Source organism: Xiphophorus maculatus, chromosome 18 (assembly GCF_002775205.1).
Source record: "Xiphophorus maculatus strain JP 163 A chromosome 18, X_maculatus-5.0-male, whole genome shotgun sequence".
In the NCBI taxonomy this organism is placed as follows: domain Eukaryota; kingdom Metazoa; phylum Chordata; class Actinopteri; order Cyprinodontiformes; family Poeciliidae; genus Xiphophorus; species Xiphophorus maculatus.
In genome coordinates this window covers 18415123-18430819 of record NC_036460.1, presented here as the reverse complement: position 1 = coordinate 18430819, position 15697 = coordinate 18415123, and the positions used below count along the sequence as shown (strand labels likewise).

The 15697-nt window shown below is 36.2% G+C and overlaps 1 protein-coding gene across 2 annotated transcripts; it reads left to right on the top strand.

Moving 5' to 3' along the window:
* Positions 1–456: 456 nt before the first annotated feature.
* Positions 457–11509, top strand: LOC111611908. 2 transcript variants are annotated; one of them, XM_023350820.1, is made up of 8 exons: positions 457–525; positions 3922–3947; positions 5387–5454; positions 6576–6893; positions 7370–7657; positions 9695–9820; positions 9948–9972; positions 10186–11509. In XM_023350820.1, the coding sequence occupies exons 1-8, from the start codon at positions 523–525 to the stop codon at positions 10232–10234; spliced, it is 903 nt and encodes a 300-aa protein (XP_023206588.1). In that variant the 5' UTR covers positions 457–522; the 3' UTR covers positions 10235–11509. The 2 variants fall into 2 exon arrangements, with proteins under 2 accessions (XP_023206588.1, XP_023206587.1); XM_023350819.1 differs by having other exon boundaries at positions 9695–9832.
* The last annotated feature ends 4188 nt before the right edge of the window (positions 11510–15697 follow it).

The window sequence follows — 15697 nt, the reverse complement described above, 5'->3', positions numbered from 1 at the left end:
AGCTAAACTTAAATTACATAAAGGTGAAATAACTGTTGGAGCAAGGTGACATTTGAAAAAAAAAATGCAATGAATTTTATTTAAGGTTATTAGAGTAAATATAAATGCATGCCACAGTTTTCATGTCTTTATTCATAAAGCAATGCAATAATCATGTTTTGCTTTTTCAGTCTGCGCAGACTGATAAAGGGTTATTTTAACTACCTTTCCCACTTCAATGAACTCTGTAGCAATTGAAGCAGATACAGATATTGAGATATACTTTATTCTAATAACCACATTTTTTTGGAAATATAACTAATTTCTTCTAGAGAAACTGGTTAATTGTCACATTTCTAACTAAATCAGCGCTCTCTCTGAACCTTTCCAAAAGCGTGCCTTTCCAACATGTACGTGCCGGTGTTACTACAGCAACAAACAGGAAGCAAACTCAGGTTATGACTCCACCCTCAGCATAAAACCGGAGGGAAGCGTTAGTCTTCGCAGACAGTACGCTCGCAGCGAACAAGACAAGACAGAATCATGGTAAGTCTATCTCTCCTCTGAAATGAGAGCAACTTTTATTCATTTTGAATCTCACAAAGTGTGTTGTTTAGTGATAAGGACTATTACTTCCTGCGGTGTAAGATAGGAAGTCAGTAACATGAAGTTCTTTGTAAACAAATACGTCATGCCAGACTGGCCGCAGTTGCTTTCAGCAGTGCTGTTTATATCAAGTCTGTTAGAAATGTATTTTGTGCCTGTGATTCAATCGCCTACTTCCATATAAAGTGCAGTTTTTAATGGTCGACAGATTTTCTGTACTAGAATGATTTGCTTTAAAATGAAGATGGAAGAAAACGGTGTCTTATCTCTTCCGGTGTGCGTATCTGTGTGTGTTGCTGATGAATGAAGCTTTATTTGCTCAACATGAGAGAACAAACTAATGATCTATTCCTTTAGATTCTGTTCTTTATAACCACCAGAGTCACTAAATTAAACCTTTTGCTGCTCTGTTTACATTTATCTAGAAATGCTTGACTGCCTCTACTAAAAGTACATAAAACGTTTGTTGACTAAACTGAATTAGTTGAGTGGGATTGATTCAGTTTCGGGATCAATCCCGAAAGCCTGTTTTGCTGAAGCAGTTGAACAAGATGAACTGCACCATGTGGAAATTCCCAGACAGTTTCATTGTGATGTCATCACTTTGTAATGAGAAAAACCAGAAGTCATAAACAAATTCTCTTACATAATAGATTAATTAGCCCTAATCTTTTTTAGGGATCACTAACTACGATCTTATATAGTACTACCAGATGTCAACTTTAAAACCGTGATAGATGATGTACTGTATAATCATATTGCTTCATTCTTAAAATTTATGTTAGTTTCATACTTTATGTTAGTTTGTTCACTCTTTTAAATTATAATCTTTATCCTCTGATTAAACATTTATATAAGTAATCTCTTACATGAGGAGAAAGTTTTCTTTAATAGAGAATAAGGAGTTAGACTAGAGCATGTTAGTTATGACCCCTGTACAATTCTAAAATTTTCAACCTGCATATTTTCAGATTATTGGTAATAACAAAAACTGCTTTATGAAACTGGATGTCAGATATGAACTGATCAAGTCCCTTTCTTTGCTTTACTGACGTTCACATTCCACAAAAGCTAAAATAGCACACTGGAAATTGAAAAATGATACTAAGGAATTTCAGAGCAAGTTAATATTTGATGCACATTCCTCAAACAACATTAGGTAAAATTACAACATGAAATAAGACAAAATGCCATAACAGTGAAAACACATTGAGACCAAGCAGTTAGTGTTGGACTCAGAGTTATTCCATCCATTTTATTCATTTGGATGCTTAATAGGTTTGTTGTTTCGCTAACTATAGTTATGTGAGTTTAATAATAAGTTTAACTCTACAGAGTTAGATTACTCAGCATACCCAGTTAGTTTTCCAATACAAAGAAATGAACTGGCCACTGTCCGGTTGAAAAACAATCTTTTTTTTTTCTATCATAATTAAGCATAATAATTCTGAAAATAGCAAAATAATTGGTTCATTACCAACTCCGCTGTACCCGCTGTATGAGAGGAACTCTCTCATCTCCTCCATCACTCATTCAGTGTCCTCCCATCATGCATGTGACACAAAGTTCCACTGACCAGGAAAGCAACATACAAAAAAAATATTCCAATCGCAATTACAGCTCTCAACACCAGAGAAATTTATTGTATGATTAGGCTTATGTTGTAGCATAAATCTGACCATAACCTACATCTTATTTCACCCCTTAATAGAGAAGTCTGATCAAGTTTTGTAATTCAAAATGACAATCTCTGGAATATGTTGCAAGTCATTTTTTATTGTAACGTATAAACTGCTTAGATTTGTTGAAACAATGCTCGGTTGAAATTTCCTAACTTCTTATCCAGTAAGCATTTAGGTTAAAGAAGTCTCCCAATAGTCTGCATTGTATGTTAAAACATGTATACTTTGACCTACTTTAAGTAAAAGAAATGTAACAGGTGTGTTATTACAAAGGCCATCACATCTTAGGTATTTCAGTGTTTCATTTTCCCTTTTCAAGTTGTCACCTCTTTACGGATATGACATATACTACATGCCATAAGCCACAAGTCTCATATGGTTTTACTGAGAACGTCTCTAAACAATGCCAAGTAATGCACCAGGTATTTTTCTCTAACCACAACAAAATGAAACCAACCTCTGAAACAAACTGTGTTCTCTAGACATAAAACCCGTGTAAAAAGATTTTTTAGTTGTGTGAATCACTAACCAAACCTTATAAAGAGTGTAATCAGAAACCGAGAGCACAAAGGCAACAGCTCACTGATACAATTTGAAAAGAAACTAAAGTGTTCATGATAGCCAGGCTGACAGTGTATTGGAATTAAATTAGACAACTACCATGGTAAAATCAGGTAAATAATATCACCTGTTGTTCATATATATTGCTATCACATTCCAGTTAGTATCAATTATACCAATACTAAACTTATTGTGTGCGGTCCACCCAGTAATTGTCTAGCACCTGGGAATTCCCTCTTATCTTGGTTTCTGCTAAAAGGCGAGGAGCTCGTCCTTGCATTGTTATACTGGGTGTAGTTGCTGTTTTGAAGCATTTGGAGCAGAGTGGTTAGACAAAGATTTGTTCTCAATGCATGTCAGAGGCAGCAACTGATATCAACTTTATCTTGATTTGTCCTGCTTCAAGTTTTCATAATCTAAACCCTAAATAACCAAGAGGTAACTTTCTGCTTGGGAATTTCCTGAGTTAAAGTGTCTAACAGAAAAATGGTGGAGAAAAAATTTTATTTCTCTTCAACAGTTTAATATTCTAGCTCTACTGAAAGTTTATTAAGTAACCACAGGCTTAATCAAACCACTGTTTCTCCTTCAGAGAAGCAAGATGCAAAAATAGACAATTTGGTATGAAAATATTAAATAGTCATTGAAGGTACAGTACCTTGTCCACAATTTAAGTATTTCCAGTAATACTGCCTTTGCACTTTCATACAAAGTCTGTCTGTACTCCAGGGACTTCCCTTTGGGTGTTTGTTTGCAGAAGACATGCTGGCCTGTGCTCAGCTAAGACAAAAGAAAAAAAAAAATCCCAGAATTCCCCACATAAGAATCATCAGGGATAAGTCATACATTTCAGATAAATTGTTTTTTTTATACATTTGTGTTACTATCTAATCTAATTAAACACTGTATAGATGTACCTAAAAAATCCCAACATTTACTCTTCTATTATTTCAAGTAATTGTAATTTGTAAAAGCTCATAGATAAACACAACCTGTTTATGTATAACTAGATTTAGCTTGTCCTGTTTCAGTGCTTGTAACCAGAAGATAATCCATTGTCCTGCAGTGTTAACTTGTGTTTTTGTTTCAACAGGCATCAAGGATTTGGCAAACTCTTCTGTAAGTCATCCTCACATTCCACCAATATGTCACTGTGATTACGTAATTTCGGCCACAGATAATTGCTCAGTGATCATAAATAATGTGACCTCTGGTGTAACACTTTTGATGGCTATTTGTCATCGCAGAAGTGAGAGTTCCTGGAAAATGAAAGCGTAAACACAGTGCTGATTTACAGCAAACGTAAACTCTGATCAGAAAACCATTACAAATATTTAAATAAAATTTTCCTATGACGTCAGTTCATGTGAAAATATGTAAAGTCTTGTACGTAGATGTGCTGAGGTGATAAAACATTAGAATTATTAAGTTCAGTAATATTTTTTTTGATTACCACAATATTTTTGTAGTAATTTTAGTTTGCTTGGAATCTAATAATACAGTACATTTGTCATCTAATTGGTGGACTACTATCTGTTGTTAAGGTGTTTCAAGCACTAGTGTGCTGATTTCATCTAACTTTTTAACCAAGCACAAAATTATTTATACCCTGGGTGTATTCAGATTTAAAGTATATTTTTTAATTTACCACATATCTTCAGGTTTGAAGCATTATGAACATGTTGAAGTGGGTCAACCAGAGTCCTGACTTGAATCGAATAGAGAATATGTGCAGGTATAGATTAGTGTTTTGGCAGGGAGGCTGTAATGTGAATAAATGTTGTTCCATTTTATTATTGGAAAAAGTATTTTAAAAAGTTTTTGTATGAGAATACATTTCCAACTGGCCTGTTAAAATTAAATCCACACCATTTGTTAGTAATAATAACCCAATTAATAAACACATAAATAGACATCAATACAAATAAGTCCAAAAATGAATTGTTGTTAATGAATGAGAATAATAATCAGAATAAGAACTGAACACACAAAGAAAAGCTTTGTTAGAAGTTGTGAAAAGCCAAGAAAAACCTGTTGTGTAAGTTAAATCAGCTGGTTAAACTCGAACTACTGCCCAATAAAAAGTTTTTTTATTACCAAGATATAACACAAAAGGCATGTCATCATGGAAAAAGGTTATACATCTCTCAATGCTTTTTCAACTTTAATAGAAATGCTGATAGATTGTTCAAACAAAGGCCATTGAAAATTATTTTTATGGGAAACCTTATAAAATTAATTTGTGATACTGAGTCATAATATTACATGCAACAAAAAATCCCCAAATGTCCCAAGGGTGAGAATACAGTGATTTTAAATATTCATGCATTACTATTCTGATGTTTTTGTCTCATGCCTCACCGACTGTGACTTAGCATTTTTACCTTTAGTGAAACAATCTGAAACCTCTAACAATATGACTCACTGCTTCTATTTGTATGAATGTGCGTTTGCAAAACGGGGAGGATTTTTATGTGTAATATGGCTGTGATTCTTTTTGTTACCTTTTGATGTTTACGATGTTTTAATACATATATCTATTTTCTGTATATACCTAGAGAACCAAGGCTGCTTCTTCTGCTTCATCTAGCTGTAAAGATAATCGGACTCAGATCAGCTGATGTTGGTGAGTATTCTAATGAATCTCAAGGATATCTACATTTTTTATTCAGGACATCTAAATAAAACATGTGGCTTGGTAGTTTAAAATGACTAGATTACATGTTAATCAATAAATAAAGAGCTGTCCAAAATTGTTGAAAAGGGTTATCATTTTAAAGACATATGTTGAATAGTTTTTTCCAAAATAAAAATGGAAATGGAAAACTAATTAGACTCAGTCATGGTGCTTCGGTTAGAGAATTTCATAAGGTAACATAAAAGCAACCTTTATTTTTCAGCAGTAGGGAAATTCAGGTGTGCCAGCGAAATAGTGACAGGCAAGTTGGAGCATGTAGATTTGTAAAAAGGGAAAATATTAAAACAGAAAGTAAAGACATGGTGCAGAAGTGAGGTCCTATGGAGTTAATGAGTAAATATCCTACCTGCAGTAGGTAACTATTTCTTCACTATAATTTAGTCAAGAAGAAGCCGAAGTTTAGAGTGCTAGACTTCAATGTTTCTTTTTTAAACTGAAGTCTCAATACTAAACTGGTTTTGCAAACACACTGTGGTGAGCATGTCTTAACTGTCTTAAAGAGAAAAAAGCATTATGTTTTTTATCCAAAATGGCTCTTGCACTTTCATTCAAGCGTAGTTTTTTTCAAAAGCAAAGTATAGACCTCTTGTAACCAGGTTGCTATGTATTGCAATTTTTTTTGCCCAGGTCCCTCTTGAAAATGAGATCTAGATCTCAACGGGGTTTACCTGGTTAAATAAAGGAACATATATATATATATATATATATATATATATATGACAGCTAATGACACAAAGTTAGCTCATAACACTATCAATTTCCCATTCAGGAAGCTTTAGCTTCTAAAACACTTTTTTGGGACACTGCCTGGGCAGGAATTTTCCAAAAAGAAAAAAACCCAAAAAACTTAAGAGCAACTGAGATTAATCTAATTAGTCATCAAAACTTTTAACAAAATGTCCCACACCCACACAAATCCTTAATGAAGAAGGGCTTACTCACAAGAGAATGCTTTTTATTGTTCAACATTTTTTGATAATTTTTTATATGCAGACGTTTTATGAAATTTCTTTTTTATAATTTTCTTTTTTGTTTGTTTCATTTTTCAGGACATTCTCCTGCAACTGTGTATCATGGGGTGGTTGGAGGAAATGTCACCTTCTACTGTCCTGTAGCACAAAAATCGCCACTGCAGTTTCTGTACTTCCAAAAAGTTGTTGCTGGAGAGCCCATTTTCTGTAATGGATATCATAGTTCAAAGCCTCTTCCAACACCACTTCCAAACACAGAAATGGATCAAAACTACACAATGATGCACATCAATGGACTAAACCTATCTGACAGTGGGGACTACTATTGTTATTATATGCATAAAGATGCTGCAAGTGGAGATCCCGTCAAGATCCATATGTATCTTAATGTCACAGGTAGGCAAGTTTTTAACATTAATGTCTGTCTCACTGTTGCTTATTTTATGTAAGTATGTTTCATTCTTGATGGTGGGGGATAAACCTGGAAATATCAAACCAAACGCTGGAGGTGAGCTGTCAGGATAGGTGAACTGTTATCTACAGAACAATGGTTGAGCCTTTATTTTACTGTCTATTCTTCAGAAAGTTATAGGGATGTTTTGAGGAGTAGGGAATGTGTTTTAAGTGAGAAATGAGGATTGTCTGTTTTAAAGAGGACTTTCTTTTCCTTTCATTTTCTCTTCTTTTAATTTTTTTCTTTGAATGCAAACTCTATGAAATGTTTCACATAAAAACATGAACCAGCGTTTCCAGTTTTTGATTTTGTGACATTTCATCCTCATAATTAATGTATATTCATAATTATAATAAATCGAAAGCTGTAGTTTAATTTGTTTGTTAACCTCACGTTTTATCATCTGCCATTCTTGCAGCTTTCTTCAGTAAGCCAGAAATCACAGTCAAATGTAAAGAAGAAAGTGGCATCCCATCCGAATGTAATGTGACATGTCACTCACATAACGGGTTATCAGGAAAACAGATGAAGTGGAACGTTCCTGGAAATATCAACAGGGAAATGTGGAAGATTCTCTTTAACGATGAAAGTCCTCCCAGAGAAGAGTTGGTTAGCATCTCCAGCACTGCAAATTTCAACTGCTCTGTTGATGAAGTGAAGGTATCCTGCTCCGTGGACCAGTTCACCTCAGAGACCGTCTCAGTGTGTAAGTCCTCAATTGAAACAAGACAGTGAGTTATTTTCTCTACACTGTCTTCCACTTTTAGTCACTTGGCAAGTTTTAGGAAGTGAGTAACCAATGAAAATTCCTCTGTACATTTGTTTACTTTTTATGGGATATGTGTGGGAGGTTTTTGCACAATCTTACTGGAAAAGCGTCTTCTTTTGGACTGAGAGCAGGTAGTTTGACTGTCTCAGCAGTCAAACTACCTTCGTACAGATTTATGTTGGAGAATTCTAAATAGATGCAACACAGAATGTTTCTGCTTTCAAGACAAAAAACTAAAACCAGGCATATTTCCCCACTAAATGTATGGCACAAATGCAACCCTACCAAGACAAAACTGTTTACGTAAGAGTAGGAAAAACAATAGTCAGCCACTATGAGAATGAGCCTAACTCAGGACATCCCATAGGATAAAATGATGGGATGGAGGTTCACCCTCAAACAGGACAAAAACTCTTAAAGTGGATACAATGGAATTGTTTAGATTAAATATACTCATATGATTGAATGGGTTAGCCAAAAATATGACGTAAATCCAGTCAAAAATCCAATCATCAATTTCTTGATAGATGCAACAGACAACCTTTAAACAATCTGACTGAGTTTTAGCTGTTTTGTAGAAATAAGACTCAAGATAAGTTGTTAGAGACAGACCTAAAAAAAAGCCTTACAGCTGTAAATGCAGTGAAAGGTGATGATACAAAGTGTTGACTTGAGGGTAATGAATGCAAATGGTTACTCTACTTACTCAGGATATTACTGTGTTTATTTGTCTAAGTGATGCTTTCTTTCGATTTGAGCTTCAAGATTATACATTGCTTTTTGTTGCTCAATCATAAAATCGCAAAGAAATAATTTTACTTATTTGAGTGTCTCATGACAAAGTGTGAAACTATTGAAGTGTACAAAATTTTGGAAGGAACTTAAAAGAGCTAAAATATGTGTCTAACATGCTGAATAATTACAATAAATGCAATTAATATACTTAAGTTTCAGATTACACTTATTATTTTATTGCAATATGTTGGTCAGCAGATATTGAAGCTTATATTGATTAACTGAGTATGATCTGTTATAATGACACAATGTCAAGGCTCTGCTGTTTATCTGGACTATGTGCACACATTCCTGCGGTGGTCAGCTCGACTGAATCAGATATAATGCGGTTTCAAGTTCTGCTATAAAATCTCTGAAATAACTCATAATTAGGAAGTATGAGTCATAAAACCGAAACTGTTAAATGTATCTAAAATCATTAGTTATGCAAGCAGGCGGAGCAGTAATATTCCAGAAAAACTGTTTGTTTGCGGCTTAACGTGTGGCTTAAATCTATATAATTGCGAGTAATCAGAATTTTCTGTCTGATCTCCGAAAGATATCTTTTGCATTTTATTAAAGTTTGGTTGAGTTTAAACTGCTGATTTGTTTTTTGATCTCTCAGATCACAAACCTGGGGGAACATATGCCTCCATCTTTAAAAATAGATATAAATGATTAGCTACACGTTCTCCCCTAAAGGATCTTCTTTATACAAGCCTAGTGTGGGTCATGATTAGATCTTGTTTTAGTTCAGTATGGACAGTTTCAGTTGGGTTTTTCAGAGAACTGAACCTGCTGTTCAGTGTTGACAAAACCATTAGTGAATATAAAAGTGTATCAGACTAGTAGCTGTAGAAATACACCACAGTGAACCCCAACAATTTACTCATCCTTTATTTCCTAAGCTTTTGAGCACTGACTTCCTCAGCTGAGATTAAAATGTGTGTCCCCATTATTTTGTAATAACTCCCTACACTTGGGTTTTGAAGCAGAACATATTTTACATAAAAACTCCACACTTGGAATGTTTTTCTCTTTTTGTGGAAGCTGACTAATTGGCCAAAAAAAAAAATAATAATATTTTTTTTTGTTTTGTTTTGGCCAGTGCAAGTCTGGAATAAAAGTTCCAGACTTGCACTCAGAGATGACTTTTCAGAACACATTTCAGACTCTAATGTTTTTTTTTTTTTTCTGAAGGTTCTTCTAAGGTCCCTCCCGACCCATCTTACAAATTCAGTTCTACTATGATAGTTGCAACTGTTATTTGTTCGCTTTTGGCGTTTGGCCTGTTTTTGTTTTGCTGGTGGAAGAACAGAACAACAGGTACTGACAAAGGTATTTCTCATGAAATCTTGAAAGTTTAACCCATATTTGCACATACTCCTCTTTGATCCACTATAATATCCAGAAAGGAAACTCATTGTCTGTTCTACTGTTTTTTCTTTCCTAGGGCCAGTAGAACAACACATTGTAGAGTGAGTATTGGTTTATTTGAATACAGCCATAATACAATTATTTGGTCATATAAAACAATTGTACCAAAGTAGACATACTGATGACAAAATCTTATGACATTATTTGCAACATGACCTGTCTACTAGCACAGGATGGGAATCACTGACAATGTTTACTAATGTTTGTTTGTTTGTTTCCTTCCTTTTCTTTCTGTTGTATTTTCTATCATCCAGGGAGGTCATAGTTCTAAATAATATAAGAGAAGAGCCAATGGGATCATGAATATCTACAAGAACATTTGAACTGCAGCTCAAATGTCCTGGAATATGGGACCTAAGCTATTTATCAGTCAAATGCACATGTGACTTAAAGACGGTGCATGAATGCCCACTGAGCCTTTGACTCACCAGGGAGTGACGGTATGCTCTCAGAGCAGAAGGAAGTATTTACATTTAACTGGCGAAATTGTGCGTCATCAAACAAAAGTGGTTAACTTTCCAAAGAAATGACATTTCCGATGGGGCGTGGTTCATTGTGTTCTCAGCACACAGTGCAAAAGATCGTTGAATGGAAACCTCTACCAAAGACGAGAAGTAAAACTAAACCTCATGAAGACTCTTTTGTTGCACTGAGTTTTGCTGGAATGACTGCTCTACATTCACATTTGCAGATCTGGTTTTGAATGTACTGATGTCTCAAGACTCTTAAGTGAGTCATTTTGTACTATTATAAATCATTCTACAAAAAGAAAAAAAAATGTTTTTATTTATAAAAAGGGTGTGCTTGTGCCAGCAAAACTAGTAGCCTGGAGGAACTGTTCACGGCTTGATGTCAGTATTTTGTTTGCACAGTTATGTGCACTGTGACGTTATGGTGCCAGTTCCAGTAAAGTGCAATATTTATAGAATAAGAACTTTTTTCTTTTTAAATAAACTTTGAGATTTTCTTGGCTTCCCGTTTTCATGTAAAAGAAAGTAACCATATATGTTGGAGTATCATGAGATGTTTAAGTTATTGTGTCTCTCTTTTTTTATGATGTACAATATAATGTTTACTCTGTTTACACAGTTTAGGGAGAGGAGCTGTCTGGTTTCCCCCTGTGCTCTGAATTACCAGACAGCTTCAAAAAGCTGCTTTCATTTCCCTAAAATGTGCATCACAGTTCTCTTCAGGGACACTTCTGTTTTTCTGTTTTTTTTCTACGTGATGAGATTTTTTTATATTGACATTGTAAGAAAACAAATAAACTATGTATTTAAATTTGAATGATGCGGGGAAACAAATGTACCTCGTCTGCATATGTCTGTATTTAAATCATTTTGAATTTTGAGAGAAAAGTTGTGCACACTGTTCTGACACTAAAGAGGTTACTGTGGTGCCACAAAAAAAATCTGTGAGATTTTATGTAACCAAATTAGACAATTTAGTGCATAACTGAAGCATAATGAACACATTACATCGTTAAAAAGCAAATAAAAATGTGCAGAGTGCAAGTATTATATAGTCAGCTTTTCAGTGAACCAACATCATCATGAACAAGGAACGCAGCAGATAGGCTTGGGGAAAAAGCTGCAGAGCAGTTTTAAAGTAGGGTTGGATCATTAAACAATTTCCAAATTTAATTGTCCACTGCTCAATCTATCATATGAAAACGTAAAAAAGTAAAATGTAAAAATAATGCCATGGCCACAAACTTGCCATGACATTATTGTCTGCCCAATCTGACTGGCTGGACAAGGAGAGTAACAGTCAGAGAAGCAGGCAAACGGTCCATGCTGACCTTGGAAGAGCTGCAGAGATTTACTGCTCAGCTCGATATGTAAACAGAACAAGCAATTATTAACCTTAAAATTGTTAAGGACGAAAAAGTGGCCAACTTATTGAAAGTGGTAAACTTATACGGCACATGATCTACTAATCTTCCCCTTATGGACGATTGACTAAAGAGAAGCCATTTTTGAAAGATCACAGACATACACACACACAAAAAAAATCCTGCATACAATTGTGCCTTTTTCCATAGAAAACATGCAGAAGAAGGTGCAGATGACACCGAAGTTAAGCTCATGGTCTTGATGTAAAATGCTATGGACAAGTGAAACCAAACATTGAAAATGTCCCTTAATGCCTACTCTGAAACATTGTGTAATGCTTTTGTCTGTCAGGGAAAGGGAAATGAAACAGAGATAGATGGAGCTAAAGGCAGGACAATGCTAAATTCCTATGACAATGCTAAAAAGAAATTGCAGCTCTGCAAATTTTTTTTAGTATTGTCTAAAAAAATAGGCTACAGACGACTTGAGGAAACTTGATTATTTCAGAACAGAAATGCAGTCAGACGTTGTCAAAAAAGCAGACAGGAAACACAAGCGGGGTTAATCTTCACTCGTGCACATTAAATGCATAAATAAAGAGAACTTTATTTGGTGTCATCTGACTTAGAAGGGCGAGCCCTCATAAGCTGCATTGACATACAATAGCCACTAGGTGTAGCAAAAGAGCTACAGAAAACCGATTGAATAATTCTTTAGCAGAAGGTTGGAGTGAACTGTGGAAATATTTTACAAAGGTAGTGTATAAAATACCTTTGCAGTTTTGTCCCCTTAGCATTAGAGACAAAACTGACAGTAATCTTTAGTGGGCTGAAACTACAAACTCAAAGTTTATCATCACAACACCAAGAGTTTTGCATAGTTCATAATGTCTGGTAATAATGTCATAGAGTTATGGTAGGACAGAAAGAAAAGCATATGAGTGCAGAGAAGAGACTGGAGAAGCAGAAACAAGAAGTTAAGGATAGTCATCATATCAATAACCTCTTTTCCTTTCTCATCGTCCTATTTGCATAATATGTTTTTGCACATGTTGCTCCTTTGGAACTCAGTTATGTGTTTGAATTTCTCTCATTAGCCATTGTGACAGGCTGTCAGTCCATGTCTCTGTCCCGTGTTTACATTTGGGCAGCAGAGCAGTACCAGGTTGGTTGCACTTCAGGAATTTAACCCCAGGGTCCCTGCCCTCCTCCTCTATTTTTCACTCCCACTGCCCCTTATCTTTCCCATCCTTTCCTTTGCATAGACTCACCCATTCCCTTCTGAATATCCTCCTGCTTCATCACAAGTCACTTTTAAGCTTTCCGTCAATTATCTTTCCCTCCCCCGCATCTGCTCCTATATTTTTCCCCTGTTTCCACCCTTTCTCTTTTCTTTTCTCCAATTCTCCACCCCCTCCAGGCCTTTTGCTATTCCCCTTTTTATATTCAGAGTGTATTGTCCAAGCTGTCTAACACACACTCTCACCCCCTCTCAACTCCCGTCACCATACCCTCACCTCCTTGCGTCCTCCCTCCTCTCTCATTCCTATGCTGTCTAACCCAAACAAACCAGGGAGGACCTTCCTTTGCGGTGACTGCAGGAGAAACACACCACATGTCAGAGTTGGTTTAAATATAAACATTAGTCAATTTGAGGAACTGAAAAAGGAAATGAGCCACTTTAAGTTCAATGTGACATAGAGCTATTGTGAGGAAGTCTAAACTGCTAATCTCCAAAGTGTTTAACCACACTTTGGGGCTACAGGAGGAAGAAAAAGGACAATAATAAAAAAAATCCCTTTTTCGTTAATTAAAACACACACACTCATTACACCAGGTAATTAACTTGAAGATACAGGCCTCACATGTTTTATAAGCAGTCAAACTGTAGTCAGAATTGCAATAATTAGCATTAATCCTGGCAGACTTTAGTGTTTTCCAGTGACGTAGCAGGGTGTATAATCTCCTGCTTCATCGAGAGAATGTTTCCAGTCAGAACAGGAGTCCTGTAGGTACCTCTCAGCAAGACGTTTGTGATCTTTGCCACACTGTTCGGTGTGGCATTTATAATCAGATTACACTAGTTATGAAAGTCAACTAGATTAGTTTTAGCGCAGGGAGCTGGAGCACAAAGCATCAATTCACAGTTGGAGCTGATTCGCTTGAAGACGACTGGGCTCTAATATTTGCTAAGCTACACAATGAATGTGCGTAAAGTTTAACCAAGTACAAGAATAAGGTCAGCCCACTGACATGACTAAGAGTTGTAATTTTAATTCACACATTTGTTATTTATTCCTAAACATTGCAAAAACAAAATTCATCTTTGAAAGTGTGACAAATAACTACTAATAAGATTCAATCCAGTCCAATTTCACTAATCGTATTTTACTTAATAGACTAGTATTCATTTCACCAATTTCAACACAGTTCAATTGAAACAAGAGTTTTATACGTAACAAAAGAGCAGTAGGAAGAACATCTGTAACTTTTTGGTCAAGTTATAGGTGTTAACAGTAGTCTCATAACACATACACAACCTATTGCATCTACTGTATGTCGACAGGAGATTCTGTTCCACTCTAGATGTCTGAACTGTGCTAGAACATGCAGTCCCTTTGCTTAGATAACAGCAGATGTCTTTTTTGCAAATGCTGTTTTAAGGAAACAGAATGAGGCTGATGGAGCGGAGACAGAGAGAGACCGGGCAGGTCAACAGGGCTCAGCTCTGCTGCTTCTGCAACTGAATGATTACGTTGTTGCTGTCACTGCTGAAACCCTCTGCCTGACCCCCAGAGACAGGAGAGGTGACCTGGAAGCATTTATCACCTCGCTGCTTTCTGACCCCTGGCCTCCCACACAAGATAGGGAAAAATAGCAGAAAAATGTTGGAGGGGGGAAACGGAGGAGATAAAGAAAGAGTTATGCTTGGGAGTTAACAGTGAATCAAATGTGGAGATATTTCCAAATCAGATTCCTAAAATTCATTTACTTTTCATGAGAAGAATTTACCGTTTCTGCGCAGAAGGTCAGTTTGGCCTTTGAAACTGCTAAAATCCTGTGTTGGCTATATGACCAGGCACCCAAACATGGTCAAACAATGAAAAGACTGCTGATGTAAATTGTGGTCTTGGCTTTCCTGACCCACTAGCCATTAGCAGAGGCCTGAAAGAACTTGAACCATTTCGCAAGAGTGAGGGAGAGGGATGTTACTTGGCTCAGAGCCCATTTAAACTATTAACACCTCCCTGTCATAGAGATACACCAAAAGATGCCAGTGGTCAGGGTCTTTTAAACTTGGCTGTGACCCAGTATGTAAAGCTGGGTGTGCATGTGGAGATGAGCGAAATGTGAGCAGACACGGACGAGAATCTCATCTCCTTTGAATATTTTTAGAACTGCTTAAGATTTGACCTTTCAGTTTGCACACATTCAAGGGGACCTGTGCTCTGAGCATCATCTTTGCTGCCTGAAAAGCTCAGACAGGTGATCATAGCTGACTGTCCCAGGGGTGGATTGAATGAGAGGGAGACGGAGCGGGAAACAGAGATCGGAATGACGGATTGCTGCGTGAGATACCCAGCTGGCTGCTGATACTTGGCCGCCTCAAGTTTCTTCAAAAGCTGAACATCAAAGACATTCAGATGTATTTGCAACACATGTTGAGAAGGACCAAAGGTCGCTTCATACATCGACCTGTAACCATGTTTACAGTTTGCCACAATATTTTACTTCTTGTTTGCTGCCGAGTATCTATAGTATTGGGTAGAAGTTTTAAACCAAACTTCTACTTTTTATTCCAGATTTCTTGCAATATTGTAGAGCAGTCTTTAGCAACAATTTGCCAGGTTTTCAGAAGAACTTCCAAGGATTTTACTTGAACCTAGGCTGATTTCTCGACCACTTCCTCTCAGGTTGATGTACCTGAATTT

What these genes read in the sequence shown, in the direction of transcription:
- LOC111611908 (XM_023350819.1), top strand. An exon ending in AGGATTTGGCAAACTCTTCT is followed by an intron (nt 3,948 to 5,386) that starts GTAAGTCATCCT and finishes GTATATACCTAG; the next exon opens with AGAACCAAGGCTGCTTCTTC. An exon ending in ACTCAGATCAGCTGATGTTG is followed by an intron (nt 5,455 to 6,575) that starts GTGAGTATTCTA and finishes TTCATTTTTCAG; the next exon opens with GACATTCTCCTGCAACTGTG.